Consider the following 27,029-nt stretch of genomic DNA (forward strand, 5'->3'; position numbering starts at 1 on the left):
CATATGATGATCAGCCTTCTAAGCTCTGAAACAGGTGACCTAACTTGGCATTTGTGTAGTATCCCAGAGAGTGTTTGGGGGGAACTAATCCTCATGGCTCCTAAGAGTAGTGACAATGGAGGAAGGGCTGGGCGAGATACAGAAGCAAGATTTAGGAGTTAGGCTGAAGCTTGGGGCTCAAAGTGCAGAGCCGTATACTCTGGAGGGCTCCTAGCACTAGCCCCTGGGCTACAGACAGCACAGTGGAATAACTGATGTAGGGAAGAGTTCAGCTTTATTTTGAGAAAGAGAACTTTTGGATTGCATGGAGTTGATATAGAAAGATGAATCATGGAGGGGATGGGGGAGGTGGGTCATCACTCCATGTGCAACCTCTTGGAAAGTAGAAGAAGCCAAGCATTCCACTCCATGTCTTCAGGCATATCTTCCCTTTTCTTTTATGGGGAAATACCTAAAAGGATATTAAGTTTCTACTATACTCCCTGATCAAATCAGTTCCCAAAGGTAGCAATAATATATTCTCTCTCAAAGAAGAAAAAGTTTGTTCAACTTGCAATTACATGATATTATCATTGACTTGTCTATTTTAGGTTAGGGGAAAGGCTGGTAGAGCAAAGACAATATTTACCATGCTCCAACCATATTCAGGTCTCACTGAGCCCTGAAAGGAAAATGATACCAAAAAAAAAAATCTCCAAGGAAAACCAAACAAGAAGTATGCTAGACAGCAATGGTCTCTTGCTCTCCCTGCACACACCCAAAGAAAGAAACATACAGCAGTGTTTTGATTGCTGGACATTACCATACACAAAGGTATGTCTAGGAATCAAGCACAGTCAGTCAGAATTCCTATTAAGACTGAAGATAAATAGAGAGTAGAAGAGGCTCTAAGCTGATGAATCACTGACTACAACTGACGCAAGAAAAGAAAGAAAAAAAAATGGTAGTTAGGCAGAATCAGCCAAATTTAGCCAAAGATAGTTATCCTTATGTCAAGCAAAGACACACAGAAAAAAAAATGCTGTTATAACATCTTAATTTATTGACCATGTCATTTTATTACAAAGCATCATAATTATCAGAGTCAAATAAGTTCTTTCTCACCAGGTGAAATGATAAAATACAGTTTGACTTCAGAATGGTAAATACAAGTGTAAATTTCCTTCAAAGCTAAACTACAAGAAAATTAAAATCACTGAAATTCACTGATTTTCAAGTGAGTTTCACATTCTCTATGCAGTAAATAAATAAATAAAATCAGTAAAGCCAACACTGAAGCTATGCAACTACATTTGGTTATTTCAGGCACACGAAGTGTAATTGTAGCCTTCTGAGCATGTATTTTGTCCACACACACAGCAAGAGGACAAATATGCTGTGAGATGGTCAATAACTCAAATTCCATTTTTACACATGGTAAAAAGTGACAAGACTGATAGCAATATGCCATCCATTCTCATCAGTCACACTTAGTCCTCAGATCTCCATTATCCACAAATCCTGCTGTACAATCAAAGAGAAAGAACTACTGAATTATTTATTAAAACTGACACCATCAATTATGCTTGCACGTAAAGAGTCACTGAGCAGCCATTTAAAGAATTAGAATGCACCTTTTGGTTACTTTTGAACAGGTTAACGACTGCTCTGCTATGGGAGAGGGTGGAAGCTCTTCTCAGACATTTCACATCTGAGAAGTTAAACTTGCAAAAGCATCATTTTCTGTGTTTCTGGCCAACAAAAGCTGGAAGTGTGATACCAATATTCTTCTTTTTCCTCCAACATATCACCTTTTGACATAATCTGAAGAGTCTACAGAGGCATAAACTAAAGTTACAGCCTCGGAATAGCCTTTCTACATTGCAAGGCCAGCAACACTGACCATCATCAACGCCAACAGCCCCAGATAATGAAATGGGGTACAGGTGATATTTCTTAGCAGCCAGCTCAACTCAAAACCAAACTCCTGATCTCTCAGTACAAGCCAGGCAATGCAATTGTCTTGTACCCTTTTGGCACATGGCGTCTTTTTTACTTCACACACGATTTTCATTAAATTTCTATCACCTTTTAACATCAGTGTTATTAAGTTCATGTTTTAAGAGATGAGAATAACTATATTATTACTGCATAGCAATACCAAACTACTAACATAACATTGCTTTCAGAAGAGTGGGTTACATTCCCCAAACATCCTGTCTAGACAATTATGCAAAGCCATGGCCCACTGAGTTATTTCCCAGCATCACCTGGTGGCCCTTGCTCCCAGTAAATACAGTGCAATCACAGCTATGAAAGTTACTCTTTCAATATCAGCCAGGAGTTAGAGAGAAACCTGGAAGTAATCTAATAGACAAATGATATATAACCCCTCATATATATGCCTTTCAGCATGGAAAGGTGCCCAGATTCACATGGTTTCTGTTCGTGGTGGTGTATAAGACAAAGCCTGTGCCTATAACAGTAAATTATACATGCCAGGGCTGTCTGTGGGCACTAAGGCCAGCTGGCACAGAACAGCCCGTGTCCGTACTCCCTCACCCTCCAAAGTATGCAACAGCCGATGGGAATGTCTTTCAGCCTTCCTCTTCACCGCCATGCTAAGGATTTCTTCAGAATATTGGTTGCTGCTGTCCAAAGCCTTGCCAGATTGTTCTAATAACTAAGTAATAAAAAAACCTGAGTTTTATAGTCCAAGAGCACACTCTGGTATTGTTCGTTTTACCCGCAGAGATCTACGTGACAAGTCCAGAGGGCTCACCTCCACTTTGTAACAAGAAGTAGCGGAACATAAATGAATACATAAATGTAAGTAACATAAGGGGCTAGAACAAACCATGACACAACGCAACAGATGAACATCATGTTACGAAAGACATTAAATAGCTATATTAAAGTGCTTCAGAAGAAAGAATGGAAGCTATTAGAATAGAATCATACAATCATAGGATCACAGAATCATAGAATAGTTTGGGTTGGAAGGGACCTTCAAAGCTCATCTAGCCCAACCCCCCTGCAATGAGCGGGAACATCTTCAACTACATCAAGTTGCTCAGATCCCTGTCCAACCTGGCCTTGACTGCCTCCAGGGATGGGGCATCTACCACCTACTTAATTTCTGCATTTTCTATTTCTTTTCTTCAGGAAGAACTACGGAAAAAAGTAGCAAAATGGACAACTAGCTGAAGGCTTGCCTAGGCATAAACTTGCACTGTTCAAGAAAAACACATTATTTAAGACTATTTTTAGCTAAGCCACTCAAAAAGCTGCAGGAACATTTAGAAACAAGGTTTACATTGATTCAATTTAAAATCAATAGACTTAATATAACCCTAAACAAGACTGAAACTAAAGAATTCAAAAATCTATCTGGACACTTTTTAATTAAAAACAGTTTAAAACTAATTCAACCAATTCATCAGCTTTTGTAGCCTGCATATTTAGATAAAGCTGACAATTCAAGTCACTGTATCAAGGGGATAAAAGAACATATAGCAGAAGCTGGAAGAAGCCAGCGTAAGGCTTACAAGTCAATTGTTTTGCTAAAGGGTGAGTGAAATGGTGAGCACAAATTATCTGTAAACTCAATGGAAATTTTAGGACCAAATGGCATTTACTCTTGAAAAACAGACACTAATATATTGTCTCTCCACAGATAAGCAGAAAATTTACCTTTTTCTATCCACCGTACAAGCATTCTGTATTTGATACTGAATTCTCAAGAGAATGACCACTTTCTATGACTGAGATGAAGACAGGAAGAATTCACAGTGGAATGCTATCTTCAGACTTGCCACAGAAGGACACAGAATTTTGTTTGAAATAGTGGGGACAATGAAAATTCTGAAAGTGAAATATGAGAAGATTTGCATTTATCGAACTGACTAAACAACAGCACACTTGGGAGATTTTTTTTTTTTTTTTTTGCTTCCTGGCTGTGTTCTGGGGTGGGGTGGTTTGTTTTGTTTTTTAAAACTTGCTTGCAACAAATTCAGCAAAGTAGATTGAAAAGCATTGACAACACTATTATGCAATTTGGTCTTATCTCCATTACTTATCACGCTGCATTGCTACTTACAATTCTGTTTCTTCATTTCAATCAATACATAGTCAGAAACGACTCTCATTTTGTAGCCTCTGTAATTGCTACAGTATAAATCCCGAAGTTACCTATCTGTGATAAACATTCTGTCATTTAAAAGTAACTGTCTTCCTCCCAGACATTTCTCACCTTTTCATATTTGCATAAAGTAAGCTCTTATTGGTTTAGTAGTCTGTAAGACATGTAGCATTCGCTACACTCCTACAACACATTCACTTATCCAAGCAAAAAAACCTTTCATTTATTTCTACTTGGTAACTCAGTGTAGGTGACCACTAAAATTAGACATTATCTGTGCCCTTTATGATAAGAAAAACATAAACATATACTGAAGTATTCATATGAATAACCCAGCTAGACTGCTTCTGGAATTGGACACTCTCACATCACTGTGGTACTTACTAATCATCTCTGCATGTTTTCTCTTTGAAACATTGTTCTGTTGCTGGGCTATAACAAACAAACCGTGTATGGCTGATTATACTACTGCACTAACAATTACAAGTTGGCCCTTTTCCATTTTGTCTGTTAAAATCTTCATTAGTCATGTGGAAAGCTACTAAGCCATACAGAATCTAAAAATGTTACAAAAACGTATGGAAGTGTTTAGGAGTGAAAACAATTCATGTTTCAACAATTCAATTTATGTTTCTTACCCACAGAACTATAATGCATACTAAATAAGAGAAATAAATTAACAAGTAAGTCGTCTCTTACTAGCAAGTAATGAACTGTCCTCCTACAAAAGTAATAATATGCAAATACCTTAGCCAGGAATTTATGGATGGTTGTGGTAAAAAAACCCTCTCTTTAAACTGCTGAGGTATGTTTATTTTATCTTTACTTCTTGAAGCCTTAAAATTAACCATTCTATCATTTTGCTGTGCTTTGTGCAAATTTTAGACATATTTACAATGTAGTCTGTCTAGTAGAGTTACATCACTTATTTAGTTCGAAAATTGTATCAAATTAACATTCTGAATGATTAAAAAATCCAAACAAATAGAACCCACTTCACTGGAATATTAGTAACAAACAAATCACTAAACATAAACTCAGAAGTTTTCACGTGAATAAGGAAAAAGCCAGTATGGCAGTGCAGAAAAGAACAGCATCACAAGTACCAAGATACAGCTACTGCTGCACCAAAATAATTTCATGATTCTCAAGGCTAAAAGACCCGTGCAGCTAATAATTTTTAAACAGCACAGGGGAAAAAAAATTCTCCTAGGGGGCAACAGGTGGAACAAAGTGCATGCATTCAATTCAAATATTTCAAAAAGAGGGAAAGTTACAGGGTAAAATCTTAATTTTGAAGATTCTAGGGTGAAAGGAGTTATGTAAATTGAACAAAGCCAGTCCCAGATCTTGGGACAGCCTTGTGGTTCTCTTTGATATAGGACTACATGGTTGCATACAGCTGACCAGCTCCCTTAAAAAGTTGTGCAGCTAACAAGAATACAAAAAAAAAATCCCAAACCACAATACACAACCTGCTATCTTATACTAATATTTTGCATGTTCTTGCATTATTTCTCTGGCCACAGGGCTACTTACAATTCCCCAGCTCTACAGGGAATAACTGAAAGTTATCTTTAGAATCATTGTGAGATGCATGGAGTAACACTAAGAATTTGTAAGGCATAGTACAAATCATAAACCTCTCAGATACATCAGTAAGGTTGGGTCACAATGCACAGGGAGTCATCTCTAAGGTAACAGTACAACTGCTAAAAGCAACCACAGACATAAAAGAATTAGGATGTGCTGACAAGAGGAACTCAAGTTTAAAGTATTTCCCCACAGCCCACATGAGGGGAAACCCAGTCCTTCTAAGTTCTGTAAATACTCAGCATGTTTTTACTACAGCATCCTTTAGTGGTATTTATACACACTGATGACCTCATTCTCTAGCACAGTGAATGAACATGAGAGAAAAAAAAATATTTTGGTTGTGTTATTTATCAGCATTTGGGCTCATTTAAATACTACTTGAATAACAATTATCTTTCTCAGCTGAGCAGAGCATCAGGTTGGCAGACTGTGCTTCACTTCTTCTCAAAGTGACAATTAACCTTGATATCAGTCTGCAAAGTGCTCTGTGCTGGCAGCAGAATAAAATTATCATTAACAAATAAATCATAAAGATTCTACTGAAACTGCGATAGCTGTAGTCCCCCAGCTATTTGTATTCAGTAAAGAGCAAAGCAGGTTGTTGCAGAACATCTTAAAAATGTCTCATCCTACAGCCACCGTATTGTGGGCTTTTGAGGTTGCATTTGTGGCTACCTGAAAAATGTATGCTTCACATATATGGCAGAACACTCACAGTTAATATACATTATTAATTAAATATCTCTCAGGGAGGTTTGCAATGCAGGAGGTCATTACACTTGAATCATGAATTTAAATCTGATTTACACTACAGCAATATCAGACTCAAATGAGATTTTCAAGTTGATTATGTGCTGCCTATCAGCTAGAAAGTTTCCCATCCTGATGACACTTGTCATCACCTGACCTTATTCTTCAAAGATTACAGTTTACCAATAAAAAAACCAACAAAACAAAACCAACAAAAAACCCCAAACAAACACCAAACAAAAAAACCCCACTAAAACTCCCACTATAATTCAGTTAATGCTGGATCAAAATTCGAAACAGTCCTCTTGTATTGATGCCTAATCACTGTGTTAACAGGCTGTTGAGGAACATACTCAGACAACCAGGATTATGGTAGTTGTGGCCACAACAGCCCATTGAAATCCCATATTAAGTAGATGCTTCTTCCCTCCTAGGCAGCCCAGACACGTAGCAAAGGAAGAAAATTGAGTCATCTTCTCTAAAAATTTCCCACCTTCAAATGTGCAATGACAAGCGACTGTGAAAATGTTTACAGCCATTTTTGATACGACAGTTCATTTTTGTAATGTGCACGCTGTGTGTCAAAGTGTTTTACTGTTCTTGCTGCTACCAACAGGACATTGCTGTGAATAAGACATGGCAGTGAAGCAAGCCCTCTTTCAGAAATACTTTTATAGACTGACAGGTCTTATTTTATCTGTAACAGAACACAAATAAGACAAACAGCTAATTATCAGGGGACACATTTGGCGTTGAGTTTTTCCCTCTACTAGACCTGGCTGTTCTCTCTGAGCCGGACTACGGCAAATCTTACTCAAGTACCTCGGCAAAGAGAGAGGCAGGACAATGAACCTGCTCTTTGTACCCTAGGCACAAAGTGACTCCAGAGGACTGTTTTTTGGCAGGCAACATGGCAGATGATTGTATGCAGGAGATACAAGAAGCCATGGTTGTGTTTCTGACCCAGACAGCCAAATCAGTCCTCCGGGATGGGTGAGGTGCAGTGCTGAAAGGTATACTCCCACCATGCGTTTTGAATAAGCCCCAGTGTCTCTCATAATGCCAGCTGCAGAAAAATGAACTTACTCCAATATAACACGGATAAAGGCTAATTCTTTCCCAGTAATCGAAAGCCACTCTTCCCTAAGAAGTCAAGAATGCCCTTCATTTCAAACTATTCAACAAAACCTGAAGTAATGGGAATGCTCCATTTTCATGCTAGAGACTCAGTCAGAATTCCTGTACAACGTTCAAGCTCAGTTAACTCCAGCCAACAGCTTTAACCCACAATACTTAATGAATCCCAACCACTGTTACTTTATATTACTGCAAAGGCTAGCGCTGCCTTAACCATAACAGTCCTGAAACTGGTTGTCCTGGGAAACCATCCTGGCTGAAAGCTCCACATTTGAAATTTTATTTTCCCCCTGGCTTGCAACCCTGGTCTAAATGACACAGCTATGAGCTTGGCAATCAATTATTTACATCAAGAAATCTGAAATTGCATGCTAGGCAGACATCTAATTTTTCCATCATAAACTTCTCTGAAAATTAAATGTTACATTCCATCCATTCTCTTTTGAAGGGTTATAACATGCCTAATTTTATAGGTAATACGTACATTTATCCTATTCAGGCAACCTAAGACAGCAAATAGGGAAATTGTACAGCATTTTTAAATTTTCTGCTTCACATCTGTGGTAAAATGACCTTACAACTGACACCATATAGTTATTCTAAGCATATTGTAATTATCTTAAAACCAAAAAATAGGTCACAAGTATCAAGTCCTAAACTCTGACTTATTGTATGTAAACAGACTAATCATAAATTAGTGTAATAGAACACTCAGTTGTCATTTTAGAATTAGAACACCTTAAAATGTAAAATAAATCCAATTTGTTACTACAGGTTTATATGCATTACTCATATAATTATTAGTGATGCAAAAGATACTGCACCGGTGCCATAAAAAGAAAAAAAATCCTTTGGCAAGTTATAATAAGAAGGATAATAATCCCTGTTAGATTTATGATGTATATTTTCAATGGTGATTACTGCCAATATCTCCCAAACAGAAGTTAAATCTAATATCAGCTAATCTTGCAGAAATAAAAAAGCCTCCTCCCTCAAAAACCAACCTGTACACGAGGCGCTCATTTTGAAGGAACTAAATTATTTGTTATTTCTCCACTGACCAACAATATTATTTTCTGATAAAGCAATTACATTATGAAGAGTCACTGCTACATATTTTACAAAAAGACTAGAGCCAGACAATACAGAACAAAATGCTTTTAAAAGCTCTAAACTTCCTAAGAACTATACCAAGCTCCAAATTTCATACAAGTTATACTAGTTTTAAATAAAAAAAAAAAACACTTAAACCAGAAAAAACCTTGAGAATTTCAAGCTTTGTCAGCTATGTCAAGTGTTACTCAAAGAGTAATTGTTGTAACTGTGTACCACTAATCTTCAAATATAACTTGATCTCCTGAATTAAGCATAAACCTTTATATTTCAATCCTAGCTACAGTCACCGTCTTGGCGTCCACAATATTTACAATATTAAAAGGCTGAAGTGTCAAAAAAGCATATTATCACTCACCTATAGCCTTCTCTAGGCACAGGATGCATCTTAAGTTAATAAAAGCCACATAAACATGGCTTTTGTGCAGACAGTAAATTATGTATTTAATTGCACATTTCTCCTTAAAAAACAGAAACAGTTGGCTCTCTGCTATTTTTGTTAACATTAATCAGAGGAAACTTCAGATTCTGGCATAAATTTGACTATCGTATAAAAGGTAATATTTAAAATACAGAATGCCTTACCACACAAACACGAGCTGCCATATGTGAGGCACTGCTAAGCATGGTTTCTATTAAGCCGACACACAGTAACTGGCTTCTTTCCAAGCAACATGGAAGTGTTTAAAAAACCCTGTTTAATCCAATTCCACAGCTTTGAAACAAAAATAAAGTGCTGCAAGGACTGTTAAAATGAAAAATTAAAGGCATGTAAATAAATGAAAAAATAATTTGTCAGGGAAAATGAAAACAAATATTATTTCAAGTAGATATCTTAATTGTAATTAGCAACATTTGGCATGTGTTATGATATGATTCAAAGCTGCAGCCAATTAGATACCCCCAAAAGCTTGTAACAAAGCTGCAAATGTGTAACTGCAGCATAAATAAGTTTTACTGCACACCAAGAAAACGGCACCCAGATCAATTTCATAGTTTGTTTCCAAAATGCTGTAAAGCATGCGCTCTTACTAGTTCATGACTTTTCAGTCTTAAACTGCAGCTTTTCTGCCAGATTTTGGAAAACAATTTGATTAAATTCAGACTACTAATTGTAAATCTGCACACATTCCATATATACAAGAATAAAAGATAAATTACAGCGCTGCCTTAGACTGTCACGCCTATGTAAAACCAAAACATAACCAGCAACAACAACAAAAAGAAAAAAACAAAACAAAAGTGTATAAGTTAACAGCTGTTAAAATGCTGTAGAATTGTGGCATTTGATCTGAGAAAGATTTTAAAATGGATTTCCATGAAGAGAGGAAAATACTATTCTTCCTTTGGAAGGAATAAGAGGTATACAATAGCATTCAGGAAATAACATGAATTTGATGCTTTTTAAAAGTTTTCTTAAAAAGGAAATTAATTTTAAGTACCATATAGAAGATCAGAGTTCAAACTCTGCTCAAATGTGGGTGTACTGAAGACAACAGCATTAGGCACTTCTGAGACTGTGCCATTTATTTAAGGAAACAAATACTTCATTATCAGTAATGCTGTCAGTCCCAACCAACAGACAAAGTACCTTATATTTCCCCCATTTATTCAATAATTAATAATTTACTAAAGGGTAATGAGTTGCTAATAAAAGCACGTTTCTTACATGATTATCATGAAATGGCAGTGACTGCTTGTTCAGTGCAATAGTACCTGCTACAGTCACGCTTTCAAATAACTCTGCTCTATCACGTTTCTGTAAATAAAACGATGCTTACGTAGTTTCTATACAAGTCATTAGCCTACATTTAGACCAAAAAAAAAAAAAAAAAAGGAAAAAATCCCCACAGAAATAGCCAACTAAATTTAAAAGCTACACATGTAGATATTTCCTTGCAAGGTCTCCTAACAATGATGCAAAGTCTCAGCCAACGTGGTTTTGTTTCCCTTGCTGGCAAGAAACGACTGTTTATTTAACACATGTTTTAAGGTTTGGTGGGGGGAGAGGTTTTTTTGGCATTGTATGAGGGTTATATTGAAGAGATTACAAAAACATGCATATATAATACCAGTTTTATCTTATAAACCAAATTCAGGGTTGTGGGGAAACCAGCTGCAACTCGATGTGAAACCACTGGAAGAAGATTTCTCAGTTCAGAATTTCCCACACTAAGAGCAAAATGTTTCTTTTTACCCTTGGTACAATCCTCCACGCCGCCTTCCCCACACTTGCAATTTAAACTTTACGAAATCTTGTACACTAAGCACACTGCAAAGATCAAGGATTGTTTCCATGTCCATCACTGGCTCGTTTTGGGTACTTTTCTGCCCTATACCTGCTTCAAGGAATCATCATGGTCCCTCCTTATGCCCCAACCTCCACTCATTTTTCTGCTTCACCTGCCCCACGGGATGCGCTCTGGCATCCCCCTGACCTTCCATATCTGCCCTCACACAGTGCTCGCTGAAGTACACTTATTCTTCTCTAACACTATTTTCTCTTTTCCTCCTGGGAGAGGAGTCATCATTATTTGAAAACTGGGAGAACTGGCAGAAATCATGTGGAGGTATTGTTATTCTGGGAAGTATTAATGGGAGTTGTCAGCCAGTTCCTTACTTCATCAGCAGTGAGCGAAGTCGCCGGCCCTGGCGAGCAGCCAGCTGCAGGCTCCCTTTACTGCCTTTATTTATTTTTCTCCCATTCTCATCTTCATGAAACTTGCTAAAGTTTCTAGCCAGCAGTGAAGCTTTCGAGTCCTGCATCTAATCAATCCTAAAAATCACCCCATGACTGCAATCAGAAACTGAGTCAAGCGGAGATTCAGAATTCAGTTTATTCAATTTAAAAAAAAAAAACCAAACCAACAGCTCAGTGCTGTCTAATGGTTTTTCATATCAAACATACATTTTCAAAGATATCACATCACTAAAGAAACATCAACTGCATTTTAGATGGCCTTCCAAGTACACGGCATCTTGACACATGGAAGACCCACAAAAGAAACATCTGTGTGTTATTTTTTAAAAACAGATGCTTTGTGAACAATATGACATTGAAAGGTCTAGAGTCACTTTTACAGTGAAAACAAACAGATATTTTTAAAAGTGTTTTAATACAGTTACGTGCTTTAGAACGTTGAGCACAAGTCATAGTGTCCTGCACTGTCTTGAAAATAGCTAAAGAAATTTAAAGATTACATAATAAAAGTAACCTGACACTCTTCATCCAAGGTACTTCAAAGTACCAAGGTAATAAATCTAAAAAACTCAGCAGTTATAAAAAACAGGCAAGTTAACTGAAGTGATAAAATATAGCATAGTTGCTATTATAAAATACAATCTCAGTGTGATCGTTAACTTGCATGGTTTTGGGACATATTTCTTGCTGCTTTTGAAGCAGAAAGGGAATCAAAATTAGAAAATAAAGCAGTTGCAATGAGCACTCAAATACACTTTACATTCATTTTATCCTCAAGTGAGTGTTGATACATCACAGATTTTAAAACAACAGGATTCTGCACATTAGTATCAACCATTTCTATGCATATCTTTTAGATTGTGTTCCTATTTGCTGTAATTTCTTAAGAGGCCTAGCCAGGCAAGGCTATATATAATTTTCTTTGTCACATTGTCTCTAGAAGGTTGTAGAAAACTAGCAGTAGACCAAAGTAAGCCTAAAAAAGCAGAAGGGGAACTCCATGGGTAACGTAATATAACGGGAAGAGAGCCCAGATTCATACCAAGGAGGCTGGAAATGTTGGTGAGGAAAAACGTTCAGAGCAAGTATTCCTTACTGCGGTTTTCAACCCGCTCACCCACTAGCATTACATGCATCCTGGTCATGTGCCTATGGCAACAGACTGATGGAGCCTGAACTCAAATGATCAAAATCACTGATCACAGTCCCTTTTAGAATAAAAATATGAGCTGTCATATCTTGAGGATTTTTTGCCACTTAAATTTTGTGCCTAGATCCTCCTTTGGTGAAATCCTTATCAGAGGATGTAGGATTAAGCCTTTCTTTACCCAGAGGAGCCACTATAGTCACATACTCCTTCTAAGGGACACAACAACAATTAGTATGATGTTGATGACCCTTTGCACTTCCAGAGTTTTATGGAGGAACCAAATAAAGACATGCTGTTCTGTGTCTACAATGCCTCAAAGTTTCTTCTTTGGTTACAGAGCAGAAGAACCTCACTGACATAGCCTGTGCATTCTGTACATGAGTAAAAAGAACTCAACAGGCATCTAAAGGTAGCGAAATAGGTCGTGGTCATTACCTAAGCATACGCAGTGTTACTGAGCAAGATCTTAATGCTACCAAAATCATCACATAAACTCTGTGCAAGCTAAAGGAGACTAATCAAAAGAGAAGCAAAATTAGGTTGAGCAAGTTGCTTTAAAAACAGAATTCTTCCAGCACTCAAGAGGAATTGGTTTTTCATTTTACATTTGGAGAAGGTATTTATCTGCTTTCTCTAAATATTTTCACATTTACTCAAATATTTTAAGGAAATATATATAACCAAGATTATTCAGATGCCTCCCGCCCCCAAGCCAAACTGATGTTGTGAGCATATGGTCTAAAAACTGTAAGGCATCTCCTTGTTCATCCTAGAAAGCTATGTGAGTGTCCATGTGTTCATGTATGCACACAGGGAAGAGACAAAGACCTCCTTAACAAGTTCCTCAAGTGAGAGAGAAGGAAGGAGACTCAAGTAGGCTGGGGCAGCATGATAGGTACTTGATGTACCTGCTGCTCTAGGTTCCTACATTTCATAGAATCATTGAATAGTTTGGGTTGGAAGGGATCTTCAAAGCTCATTTAGTCCAACCCCCCTGCAATGATTAGGGACATCTTTAACTAGATCAGGTTGCTCATAGCCCCGTCCAGCCTGGCCTTGAATGTTTCCAAGGATGGGGCATCTACCACCTCTCTGGACAACCTGTGCCAGTGTTTCACCATCCTCATTGTAAGAAATTTTTTCCTCTGCATCCTAGAGCAAGGCAGACAATATTCTCCCCCTGCCTAAGTCTTCCCATGCAATTGTGCTAACATCTGTTTTCTGCTCCTGACACTTGTGTCATCTCCTTAGCTTTAAAGTAGCACTTTAAACAAGAGTTTAAACCAATGGCCCCAAAAAAATAACATAACATAACATAAAATGACATAATCCCTTTGAGTTGTAAAGATCATGGCCTCACTATTTTAGCAAAAAACGAGCCAGAGCAATATTGAACAGAAATGTCAGGCTCCACATATTCATTAGTAGCACAAGAGGCATCCATGAGGGATGCTGACCTCTCTCCCTAAGCCAAATTGAATAATCTTCCATTCGTGTCTGCACCACCCCAAAAACAACTGTGTTTTAACAACCTTTTCAGTGTGATTAGTTTTCATAAGCAAATACTAGGATCAGATATGCTGGGTGAATATCAATTTTGCAGATAGTATAAGAAGCAAGGAATTTATGTAATGGCTCCAAACTAATAGAAAAGACTACATGTGGGGTTTTAAATTGATCATTTTGGAAGGAGAACCACTCAATTTGTCCACTAAGCTGCACAACCCTTTAAAGAATATTTCTCAGCCTCAAGCATCACCCACATTGCTACAGGGAAAAAGAAATAAAACGTAAAACACATAAAAGGAATTGCAGTAAATACATAGAAAATAATAGTGTCAAATATGTTAGAGAACATCAAAAGAAAACACGAAGAAGATAGAGAACAACACTGACTTAATAGGAAAATTTTGAGCAGTTGCTCCAAGTGGTGTCCACAGAGAGCTGCTATTTGCTTTGCACTGGCTCTCTTTGTTTCCAGCTGCTAAATTCACATTGAAATAAGCTAAAAACATATTAAATACTTTCCAAATATTATTTTCCCATCTAAGCAATTGGTATAAGTTGCCACAGAGATGTGTTCTCTTGCCAGTGAGAAGGGAAATAGTATACAACACTGACAATAGAAGTTGTATTCTATGAAATCTATTGTCTTGGGCAAGATGCAGTCCAAAATATGGGGAAGTTTGAAAAGCCATTATTTTAGCTACAAGAATTCCTGACTATTCCCCTCTTCCAGCAAGGCAATATATATGAAAATGACACTTAAATATGAGGTTTTTATTGCCCGTGAGAAAAGATATACTCTACGCTACTCAGAGGTATATAATGTGCAACATTTCTAGCAATCAAGCTTTGGTATTTCAATAAGGAAAAAAAAAAAAAGAGTGGCAAATGTCTACAATTTAGGTATACTGTCTCCTGACAAACTAAAATTTCACAATGCTCAAGATTTAAAATACAAATGTACCCACTCAGCATTTAGGACTCTCCTTGACGGTAAATTCATCTCTATACAAAAGTCACTGGGGGAGGTGGGGGAAGGATGAGACAAAACACATAGCAAACCCCATCCAGTTCTTTCTGTTAAATGTGAATTCTAACAGGCTTTTTTACGACATGCCTTACTCCAAAAATAGCAATGATTACACTGTTCAACTCCCACACACCCTCTAACTTGACTTTTTGACACTTAGAACATTACACATTCTCAGTCCTGAGGAATGACGCGAAGTTTGGGAAGCCAAGAGGACTCTTTCTATTGCCTGGAACCCAAAGTACAGAATATGGAATACAGCAGTACCTAGGGAGGCAGGCAACTCCAATTTCTTACAACATGAAATCCTGTTTTAAAGCCAAACGTGACAGATTTTTTTAGGAACTCCGAAATCCATAGATTTCCATAGTTTTGGAAAGATGCTGCAAGTCGCAGCAGTGATAATCTGCCAATTACAAGACATGTGTGAGCAAGACATTTTTGTCTTCCAGACAAACAAGAAGATTATACAGACTATTCTCTTCATGGGGATGAGGCGGGGGAAGTGTTAAGATTGCAGCTGCTGCAGAAGTGGAAGCTGCAACTCCCTTGGAGCCTGTACCGACTGCGTAGCCAGCCTAGCGTGCCATTAAGGGATGCTACTGTACTACAGATACTTTTCCATTTTGGTGTTTTTCCCAAATGAGACAAAGCTGAAGCTTTGGCCTGCTGTAGTTAATGGAAAGTCTTGCAACACATCTTACAATACTGTACCCAAGTTCCAATTCAGCTCAATATCCTACCTATCAGAAGTTCCTAAATAACTACTCAGAGAGCATTCTTGAATAATACAGCTTTTCTTCATGTCTCGTGTGACAATTAGTTTTGAGATTTATCACATTCCTACTGCCCAGTGATGATTTATGTTATACTTAAAACTCCCCACTGAAATAAAAGAGGATACACAGTGAAGGTAAGCTGGAATCACAACCATTTCAAATAGCCTGAATCTGTAAGGAACTTCTCTTCATGAAATACAGTTGTTTGTTTGTTTGTTTGTTTTTCTGGAAAATATAACAACTCTTACAACAATGATCTAAATTTCACTAAAACAAGAAAGTGAGTATCAATACTTTAGAGTAAGACATACTATATTCCAGCTTGGCTTTCTTCATTATATTGAAGAATCATATCTAGCTGATTTATTTATTTTGTAATGTTTAACTATAATAGAAAATAGATGAAGTTCAAATGAAAACACTGTTTAGACTGTGTCAACAGAGCATAAAACTAAATGAAGTGATTCTGTATTGACTATAAAAACATATTTGCTAATAGTGAAGTTACTAATGGTTATCTATCAAGATCACAACATGAAATAATTCTGCATCTTAAGAACTATGTTAAAGCAGCAGACACACTAAGTTAGATGTTATTTTTTTATTTGGTAAAACAGCATCATGCAGTGCACTTTATTGCTATTTTATCATTAGTGTAAATAATCAAAAAACCCAGGAAATCTCCAGCTCACTTTATCTTTTTTTTGTTTTTTTAATTGCAAGTCACCAAAGGGCTTTCCACTAAGCCAATGCTCACTTTACAACTGGTAGCAAAAGAAAGTCAAATAACAGTATCTTGTTTCAGTATACAACTGCTTTGTTACAAAGGGAAAGATTCAGCAAACTAGAACAAATGACACTGCTGTAAAAACTACGAGCCTTCTGGACTCAGTTCAAAGACTTATGCATTCTTCTACAACAGACTGAAGTTATATATTAATCTCAGCAAATCAATCCACTAATAGGCATCAGTCATCAACACCTAAGTAAAGATCTGCCATTTGAAACAGCTTTGATGTGACTGAAGACTCGCACACAGTCGTAAGTATGACAGAACAGCTTAGCTATTAAAATGTTTTATCTAGCAAAGAACTGTTCATCCTAATTGACTGAAATACTCTTTGAACACTATTATTGCAAGGCTACTTCACTACATAGCCACTTGACTTATATCTTGAGATCCAGCACAACCACATCAAATCTTGTTAGAATATTTTCTCACACATACTTTTGTCAAGAGACAGACCAAAACAATAAAGCTGACTGTCATTTTTACTACCAGTTGCTTAGTTAATTTGATACTGAAACGTACTTGGATTCATTACAAAAGCTGCAGGCAATCAGCCATTTCTATCAATCTTTCTTTTTACTGCACTAACAGAATGAATCCTACTAAACCCCATCAGTTGAAATGTGTTGGCAGGACCAGGTGGAAGATATTCCTCTGCACCGAGCCTGACCTCTCACCACAAGAGGTAGGGTGGTCAGAGCTCCCCAAAGCAGCTCTGACCAAGCTCCAGCACTGACAACACGTCAGGCTGACAGAGAAGAAGCCCGAGACAGCCATCAGAAAACAACTATATATCTCCCTGGCCACTGGGTAGCCAGGGTTTCTAGGCTTCCCTCATTACTCATTTCAAAACCATTTTTAAACACACCGAAAGTAAACATACCTGACAAAAACCAAACAAACCAACAAATCCACACAAGCACAAAGTCATTATTAGAAAGGCTATGCAATGATATATTCTATTTCAGGAAGTTTCCACTGAATATCGTAATTGATCACCAGAAACACAGTCAGAGATTAGTAATACTTTGTGCCTGTAACATTTTTCTTTCTCCATTATATTCACAGTGTGTTAACAATTTGCAACAAAAAGGAATGAAACATACCAGCAACTGCCACCAAGATTACATTTTACAGAATCAAACAAAATGCTATTGATTTAATTCCTCAAAAGAAGGGTGATTTGATTTTTTCACCCTGTATGTATTAATGCATGATAACGCTCATCAGTTTTCACCATTACAGAAAGTATATCATATCAGTTCCTTGTACGTGGGCAAACACATGTTATCTACAAGCTTTTATTCCAAAATTACTAAGTAATCAGCATAAAGGAATAACTAAAATTTACCGCAGTCCTCTATGTAATTTCCAAAATTCCATATATTCCGTTTCCACATTCTAGATTAATAAAATCCAGGTGAACTTACCTACAGTTTGGAGGAGGATCTAATGTAATTTCTGCAAGTTCTTTCTGAATTCTTAAGAGAAAAAAAAAAAAAATATTATCAGGACTTTTTTTTCCAATATATTTCTTTCAAGTTTATAAACATTTCTACAGCAATCAATAATAATAAAATGTAATTCTTACTATTTCTGATGGAAAGCTGATGATACAAGGTTTCATGAAACCACTCAAGAAAATATTGAACTAAAAATCAAATATTTTCTGAAAAACAAGCGTCCAATCTGGGACAAGTTACGCCATGAGCAGCCACCTAGAAAATCCCCCTTTTTCTACAGGTCAGGGTACTCAGCTCCTTTCTTCACCCACACAACAACTAAATGTCTTGTATAACCTCCTTCTCTATTTCCCCTCTGACTATATGCCTCATAGCTCTTGCTCTCCAGATTATTTAGCTTCTTAATATACCTTGTATTGGCAGGGCAAAAAACCCAACTTCATAGGGTGTCTATCACCCTTTTGGAAAGAGCCCATTCCAGTCTTCTCCATAACCTCCTCCTAGGTATTTTGGGGCTGCTATCAGCCCCCCCCCAAAGTCCATCTTCAAAGGGAAGTGCTCCAGCTCCCTGGCCAGGCTGGAGACCTGTCACTAGACTTGCTCCGAATTGTGTCTTCTGTGTACTGGGGAGCCCAATACTGGGTATTCATTATTCCACATGCAGTCTAATAAGAGCTGAGTGAAGGCAGATAAATCACTTTCCTGCACCCACTGACTATGGTCCTTCTAACACAGCCCTGGAGACTATCAGCCTTGGTTGCCGCCTCACGTTGAGCTTGCTGTCCGCCAGAGTTCCCATGTCCTTCTCAGGAGAGCTGCTCCTCAGCCGGTATTGTTACAAGGGTTTAGTCCTTCCTCATGCATGATCTTGTGTTTCTCCTTGTTGAATTTCACAAGTTCCCCATCCATCCACTCTTGCAGACTGATGACGTCCCTCTGTGCAATAGTACTGTTCTTGCCTGTACCACCTGCTCCCCTTAACTTGGTGTCATCTGCAAACTTGAGAGGACGCTCTGCCATATCCTCCAGGTCAGTGATGAAGACATGAAGCTGGTGGGCAGGTCCAGTACAGATCCCAGAAGTGCTGTACTTGTTACAGGTATCCTGCCAGAGCTGTTCCTCCAGGCAGAGTAATTTTGTTGCTAAGGATTTCTAGGTATTCCCAGGCTGATGCTCCCATGCCAAGTCCTTCAATTCCTGATCTCTGCCACATCTGGCAATATGGTCTCTTTTTCTTTATACAAGCAACTGCATAACAGCAGTTATGCAGTTATCCCTTCTGCAGAAATTTAAACTTGCAGAGTAGGAGTTTGCAGAGTTCCCAAAGGAACTTGTAAGAGTTTACAGTTCCCAAAGACTTGCCAGAGGATGATGCCATAAGCAGGATTGCAAAGGCCACCTTCCCTATAAACTACGCCCAATGTTTTTTTATAGGCTACTTCAGTGCAAAAACACGAACATTTAAAAGCAGGAAAAGAAAAACTACTCAGTGCACCCTCAGCATTTTCTTCTTCCCTTCTCCTTCACAAGATTTAATGTACAGGAGCACATTGCTATTCCTGTCATTCCCTACACTAAGAAAGAAAACCTGCATGATAATACCACTCAAATTCCTGAGACACGTGCCCAAGCCACAACCCCAAAGTTCAGGCCTGACCTATACACAAATCTTGTTAAAAATGACCACCACCCATTTTGCACAGAAATACAGGCCAAGAAAATGGTTTATCAAAACAAATATTAAGTTATATTGGCATACATAACATAAAAATGAGCAGTTTAATCTCTATATAATGTTAACGTCCCAATACAATCTTACATGCTAAGGAGTCTCACAGCCACTATCAAAATTCCCCTTATGCCACTCTGAGTTGATTTTATGGCTATAATGAATAAATGAACCAAAGGCAGCAGAGGAACTGGCCTGAACCAGAAACTCCAATCCTTTATCATTCTCATTCTGAAATAATTAGGACATACGTGGGCAAGATTTGAAGGCAGAGGTAATAACAGCTTATTAGATCAGCTGATATGTTGTAAAAATAAAAACACTCTTTCAGACATTTAGCTTTTCTTCTAACTTCTACATATCCAAATCCTACATACACATACACTAGATACTCCTGTAGAGGGGGAGAAATTTGATGTTTATTTGCTTTTTCTACTCATTGAAATATTTACATCTCCAGTACATAGAATTTCCCCCATAAATAACATTCCTTTCCTGTAAAAATACAGGCACAGGCTGCTTAATCAATATTTGCAGCAAGACATTGTAGTAACACTGAAAATCCACCACATTTTTTAAAAGGGAAAATCTGATTAGTGAAGCCTAAGCACAACAAACATGTTGTTTTTAAAAAGTTATTCTATTTTAACAATCCCACTTTAGAAAGGAGAACTTAGAAATGTAGGAAATGCTTTAAATTTTTTTTCCTGAATATGTCAAATTTCTACTGTGTTTTTTAAGTTTACACTATCACGAATTCAAATCATGGGAAACCTAGGTAGAATGGAATTTCTCTCAATTTCATGTTTTATGGATTGTTCTGCTTTTTCTGAAGTAGTTACAGAAGAAGTTACAGAACGATGCCATTGAACTTCTCTAGACTCATGGATTGTTCCTTTGCCCTACATATAGTAGTAAGAGCAGTTAATATTTCATTGAGTTACAATGAGTCTGAGACACATCAAGAATGGATTGATAAGTGTAGCTTAAATCCTAGATAAAAACCCTCCCATTCTTCCTCCTAACACATGTCCTTTCCATTCAGAAAACAGAAGAATATTGGGCTCTCTCCTTTTCTCCCTCTGTTCTAGTTCAACTCAAAATCTCTAATGCCAACAGCATTAAAATGCCCCATTATCAAGCTTTTAATGTGATTGAGCAAACAAGAACAAAACACCTTTCTGCTTCAAGCAACAATTGATCAGATGGTACTTTATATTTATGTTCAAAAGTCCTAATTGCTTCTGCAAGTATCTAAGATAAAGAGATGTTTCATTCATTATTATTTTTATACAAACAAGATACAACCTATTAATGTGATACTGTCCATCAATTGCTTCTAAGCAAGTTGTCTGTATTTATTCTTCTACTCTGTGGCATCCCACACTAAAATTAATATATACACCTTACAACCTCTTTTGTTGCAACCTTAATTTACCTTGCATTCATGCTGAGCGCACATTCATAAACAGTTTCTGGAGAGCAGCTGACACGCAATAGCTTGTTCACATGTCACAGCATTCAGAGTTACAATTAAATCATCAGACAACATCCCAGAGAGCTTTGCACTGATAGAGACCTCCAATGTACAAGCTGGCCTTTGTCTGCACGAGTTATTCCCCTGCTCTGGCACTTGTTTCGTATCTCCATTGAGCTGCCCTCAGAATCTGGCACAGGAGAGGATGTGCCTCATTTCCTTCACTGACCACAGAGGGTTCACTGCAAGAACATGCAGCCTCTGGCAACAAAACATTTTTTTGCAGGGTCCTTTCTGGCATCTCTTTCTTTGGATTTTCTGCCTCAGTACAGTTATGTTTAGCTATGTCAGAGAGGAAAAAGGACTCTAACTAAAATCCAGTTTATATTTAAACCAATCATATACTGGTTTATTATATATTGGGGAATGGTGTGACAGCAGTAGGAGAAGCCCTTGCTAGTAATCAAAGCCCTGGGCTGTACACATGGGACATTTAATTTGCAATGTCAGATCTGATACTCTTTTTTTGATCTTAAAGAAGTCATTTGACCCCTCTCTCTCTTGTATATATATACATATTAAAATATTTTTCCCCTCCATTTTACTAACAGAAAGGAACAAACACAGTTGCCTTCCAGTAATAGTGCAAAGGTTAATCTACCCCTAAATTCAGAAGCATGAAGTACATTGTGCATTTCAAATATTATTAATTCTTGGAGACATATATTTACTACTTTTCCAAGCCTAGGGGGACTGTGTGTTGTTTCCTTCATGAAACAGTAAGAGTTCTTTAAAGCTAAGAGAGAACTGAACATGTCAGAGGATTTCCCAATACGATTAATAGGAGAAGAAGCAAAATAAAGGACTGTATGACAATAAGCTGTTTCTACCACCTCTACTTTTCTAAAATACATGCCTTGTTACCCATAAAAGCCAGGTGAACCAATAATCCATACGGAAGAATATACTATTTAGAAAATACTAAAAAATGCGATCACTGGTATGTATTGCAATCTTACATGAACTGTGACTGAGCAGGAAATTGATCTAAAGATGGTTAGTTTCATGCTGGAGGAAAAGAAATGTTCTCGCCTGCATACTACATGCACAATAAATGACAAGGATATTTCTCACAAGCAAAAGCACTCCGTATTTTGTCATCCTATTTAACATGTTAAATATAATGCCCAGACTCCTTGAAAATAGTGCTGTGCTAAATTTCTCAGAGGAAAAAAAAGAGGGAGGGAAGTTCATTTTTGTTTTGTTGAATTTCAAACAAATTTAATCCATTACCTATTTGCTACTCCTTCAGGTTGTAACTTATTTCAATAAAGAATAGAAAAAAATACAACTAAAGTTTTAAAGTTCACAATTCACTGTGGGCACAGATATTTATTAAAAAATTCCAGGCCTGGACAAAAAGGTTGACAGATTTTCAACTATCAACTCCAGGAGCCAAGCAAAACAATACATTTATTCGTTGAGCTACTATGTCAGCCAAGAATGGTTACACTTCTCTCAATCCAAAGGTCATGCTAAGATTTGCTACTTAAGAGGTAACAAGATGCCTGCTGTTTTCAAGGACAGCAATTCAATTCCATGTCTGAACTGTAATTGTGATATGCAGCGAGTTTCTCAATCTTGACATGTTAGGTAAGAAAGGTTGCTTTTTAAGGCGATGCCCTCTGGGTGAGGAAAATTGAAGGACCGGTACGCTGCATGACATATGCTGTAAGCTATTACACCTGTGTAGCAGCTAGCCCTAAACGTATTGACAGAGAAAGGACGGCATGTGATGGCACTCTGCCTTCTTGATGCCATCTATAGTGATGCTAACAGAAGAAACTCCATATCTTAAACCACAAAATCTTACTGTAATATAATATGAATGCAAGTGGCTTCATGTAGCCTCTATAATCATGTAGCCTCTATTTTCAAAGGCAGTAAATTGCTGGAGTAGTATATTCATACATAAGACATGGTAGCAGTTTACTCTTACACCAGTGAAAGTCAGCACACTGCTAAATCTTGATTTATATAAAACCTAATACTACTGAAAATGTTTAGAGCTAATTGACTCCATAAATATACAAATATAAGGCAGAACAGAAGTACTCCAAATACAGAGGCACAAATCCTCATTGTAATCCAAGACATACAGTAGGTATCATAATGTAATCCAAAAATACTGTGACTACAATTCCATATGCGCAGAAAGGCTTTTCAAGTGAGAAAACGTGACTTCCAAACCCTGCTTAGAATCAAGTCCATAGTCTGTGACTTCAGCTTAACTTGCTGGTTTTCTTTGCTCTGAACAGGAATTAAGGAATCTTGACCAAAGCCTCAACTGCACTACACTCTGCTGTTTGGGGTTTTTACTGATTTTAGCAGAGTTTAGTCCTTTAGCTGTAACAGAGTTATTAGAAGGAATTGCATAGTGAAACACTTAAGTGAAGATTATGGTGACTTTAAAGTAGTGCCATATAAACCCACAGAATTCAAAAGCTGGAAGAGGAAAAAGTCACTAAGCATATATTCAGTCTTTTCTTTTCAACAGGAGAGCTGAATTACTTCAATTTATTTCAATTTTTAAAAGATTATTTTTTTAACCTGGTCAAGAACAACATTCCATTGCAGGAGTATAGCCCTATTCCTGCACTGTTTTTAATTTCTAATGAACAAAAATAATAATATTACTATGAAGATATTTTATATAGACAGTTTCTGTAATACTTATTTTGAAGACTCTCATTTTTCTTTCCTTCATGTTACTCCTCTCCTTTTTATCCTCTACTTTAATTTCTAATTTTTCTTTCTTGAGTCATCACTGATTTTAATTAAAAAGCAAAGAAACAAAACCTGCAATATGAAAACCTGACCAGATTAAGAATGTTTATAGAAATGTAATCCTAATTCTAATACAATGACAAACTACTGAATCCTGGAAAAAAACATAAAAAAGAAAAAAAACCCAACAACCTATTAATGTAAAAGCTATGTTGCTATGATCCTTCTACAAAGTGCTATGACAACCAGCACTCATAAAATACATTTTTTCAAAAATATTATTTATTGTGCACGTATCTACAGAACTCTTATAAGTCATCTCAGCTTTTAAAATGCATAATCAAAGGCTGTTCTTCAATATTAGTAGACATGTAAAACTGCCTTTAGAGTCTAACTGGCAAACGTACTGATGTCAGCAACTGGCATAATTAGTTTCAGCAGAACCATAAGCAGATATGATTAAACTTTAAAAGGTTTAAGTAATTTTATCACTGTGAAATGCATGTTGATAAAAGCTCTAAGCTTTGAAGATACAAAGCTAAGATTAATAGACCAATTTCTGACATATCATTATTAATTTTTTAATAGGATAGTGTCCACAGGCCCTTGTCAGAATTGTGGCATCATTAGGCATCGTACAAAGTTCAGAATACATAGACTCTTTTCTGAAGATGTTAAAACCTGTTTTTTTTATGACCGCAAATGTCACGACTAGACCAATATTTCTAATACTAAAAAAGTAACAATAGCAGGAAGCAGACGAAACAGAAGAAGGCCAGAAACTCTAACGGCTGTAAGGATTAACTACATGAATAACACCATGGTCTGATATGAAAGCTGGGTGTTTTTTTCTCTTTTTAGTCATAAAAAGAAATATGGGCAAGCTTTGTTGGACATCCTGTAAGCAATATGACTAGGTAATCTCCTAATAGCAGGAATGGGTCTTCAGAAAGCATTTCACCACAGTCCTCATGTAGGCTAGCTGTGAGGAAGGTGCATGAAAATACCTCACTGGAAAGACAAAAGAGACTTCAGTTCAATAAAGTGTGTAAACGGTAAGGGACAGATTAAGCCAAGACAAAGATTTGAATCCTGTAGAGATGTACACACAGGTCCATATAATGGTGCTTACAGACTCCTACTACATGCTTATCTTATAAATTATGGCTATAGGACCGTGATGCTTTTCCTTTACCACAGCACCATAGTGGTACAGCTCCAGTGTTTTTTCTTGTAGTTTACACGTCCTTGAACGAACAAAGAAACAAAATCTAGGAATTCTGCATCAGGATAGTCTGCAGAATTGGTCACTTGTCAGATTATCTTAAAAGTGCTTTTTAACTTCAATCACTATAATCCAATTTGAATTACGCTGCCTAGACTAACACCCCTACCTGGACTAATGGAGCAACACTAAGCTGTAAATTCCTTCTGTCTGGTCTGAGCAAGACAAGTGTTATCTGGAAATTGACATGATAGCATATAATAATTTAAATAGCTGTTCTACAAACCCACCTTTCCAATCAGGCAGAAAAGAGAAGGAAAAGAAATGAGTATTAAAACAGACCACAGTTTAAGGTAATGAAACCAACATGCATTTGTTGTTCACTCAAATAGTTCTGACCTGACCATCTGGGAAAAAGAAACGCAGCACTTTAGAGCAATAGGTATTACGGTAGTCCTAACATGCTGAGTTACTGAACTGTCTGAAACGTTTATGGTTAATTAACTGTAAGTTACGCTGACAAGTTTCAACATCAGTCATACATACACATACAGAGATATATTTTATAAGGCTACAAAACTGTCTGAGTTTTACTAGCAATAAAAAAATGTCAGCTTTTATCATGCAAGCTACTATTAAAACCATGTGAAAGAGCCAATCTGTCAGAGAAAGGAAGAAGGTATACAGGTCTCATTATTGTGACCAGCCTCAAAAGGCTGTTACACTGACACAGTAGTTTTATAATAAAACAATAAAAAAATGAATATACTGAGTCAATACATACATCTGATGGTCAGCTGAAAAAAAAAAAAAAAAAAGGAGAAAGGAAAATAAACAGCCAGAAGGAACACTGTACCTTTTAGCACTAGTTGACAGTTTAGCAGCTGTTTTGCTTGATATTTTGCCCTCTTTTTTCTTGGGTTGAACTTGCTCCCTTTCTTGCTCCTGCTGAACACCTTCACGCTGATCTCCATCAGAGCTGCCTCCACTTGTGCTTGGACTATCATCAGCTCTCTGCCCCTCTGTAGACATGGCAGATGCTGCTCTGAACAAAAAAACAAACGACAAAAGTTAGCTTCTTCAGAAAAAACTGCCCGATAGTATTTCTTACATGCCTTAAGGAAATAACACACAAGATTTATGCTTACGTCTTAATACATAATGCTTGTGTTACAGTACTTCAGTAATCTTAGTGCTGAAGAGCTTCACCATAAGCATATTAACAATAATTCAGGAGTTGGTCATTTAAAACCTCATGTCAAATAAAAAAATAAACACTTGTATGTATAAAAAACTTAAGTTATTGTAGTTATGCGGGAAATACAATTCTGCAAGCATAATACCATTCACTGTAAGTGATATTTTTCAACTGCTCAGCAATATAATGAGTTAACTATCTCATCACTATGCTGCTGGTTCAAATCTAAGACAGTTTGTTAAAAACTGGGAGCTATTACAGTCTTAAGACTCTCTGTCATCCCGTATGAAATAAATCTGTGGACTCATTCCAAGCCTATAATGTGGGTTTCCACATTACAAAATCCTCATCTTGGCATGCTCAATGGAAACATTAACAGAACCAAAAGGCACTAACACAAGACTGTTTGTATTTACTAAAACGGTGTGTTCTAGAGTGGTAAGCATGCTGGTAAAGGATATAAATAAGATTTTTCCTG

At 37.1% G+C, this 27,029-nt stretch overlaps 1 protein-coding gene across 2 annotated transcripts in view; it reads right to left on the reverse strand.

The window, feature by feature from the left end:
* LOC308038232 (ubiquitin-conjugating enzyme E2 E2) overlaps positions 1-26,536 on the reverse strand; it is a 203,295-nt gene extending 176,759 nt beyond the window's left edge. Inside the window, exons 1-2 of one of the 2 annotated variants that reach the window (XM_080340576.1) lie at positions 26,210-26,536; positions 18,103-18,153 (exon numbers count right to left, since the gene is read on the reverse strand). In XM_080340576.1, coding sequence (XP_080196702.1) covers positions 18,103-18,153; positions 26,210-26,385 — 227 coding nt within the window. In that variant the 5' untranslated portion in view covers positions 26,386-26,536. The remainder of the gene's footprint in view (positions 1-18,102; positions 18,154-26,209) is intronic. The other variant, XM_080340577.1, reaches the window with a different exon arrangement.
* Between the last annotated feature and the right edge of the window lie 493 nt (positions 26,537-27,029).

This window comes from Nesoenas mayeri (genome assembly GCF_963082525.1).
Source record: "Nesoenas mayeri genome assembly, chromosome: 2".
Lineage (NCBI taxonomy): Eukaryota > Metazoa > Chordata > Aves > Columbiformes > Columbidae > Nesoenas > Nesoenas mayeri.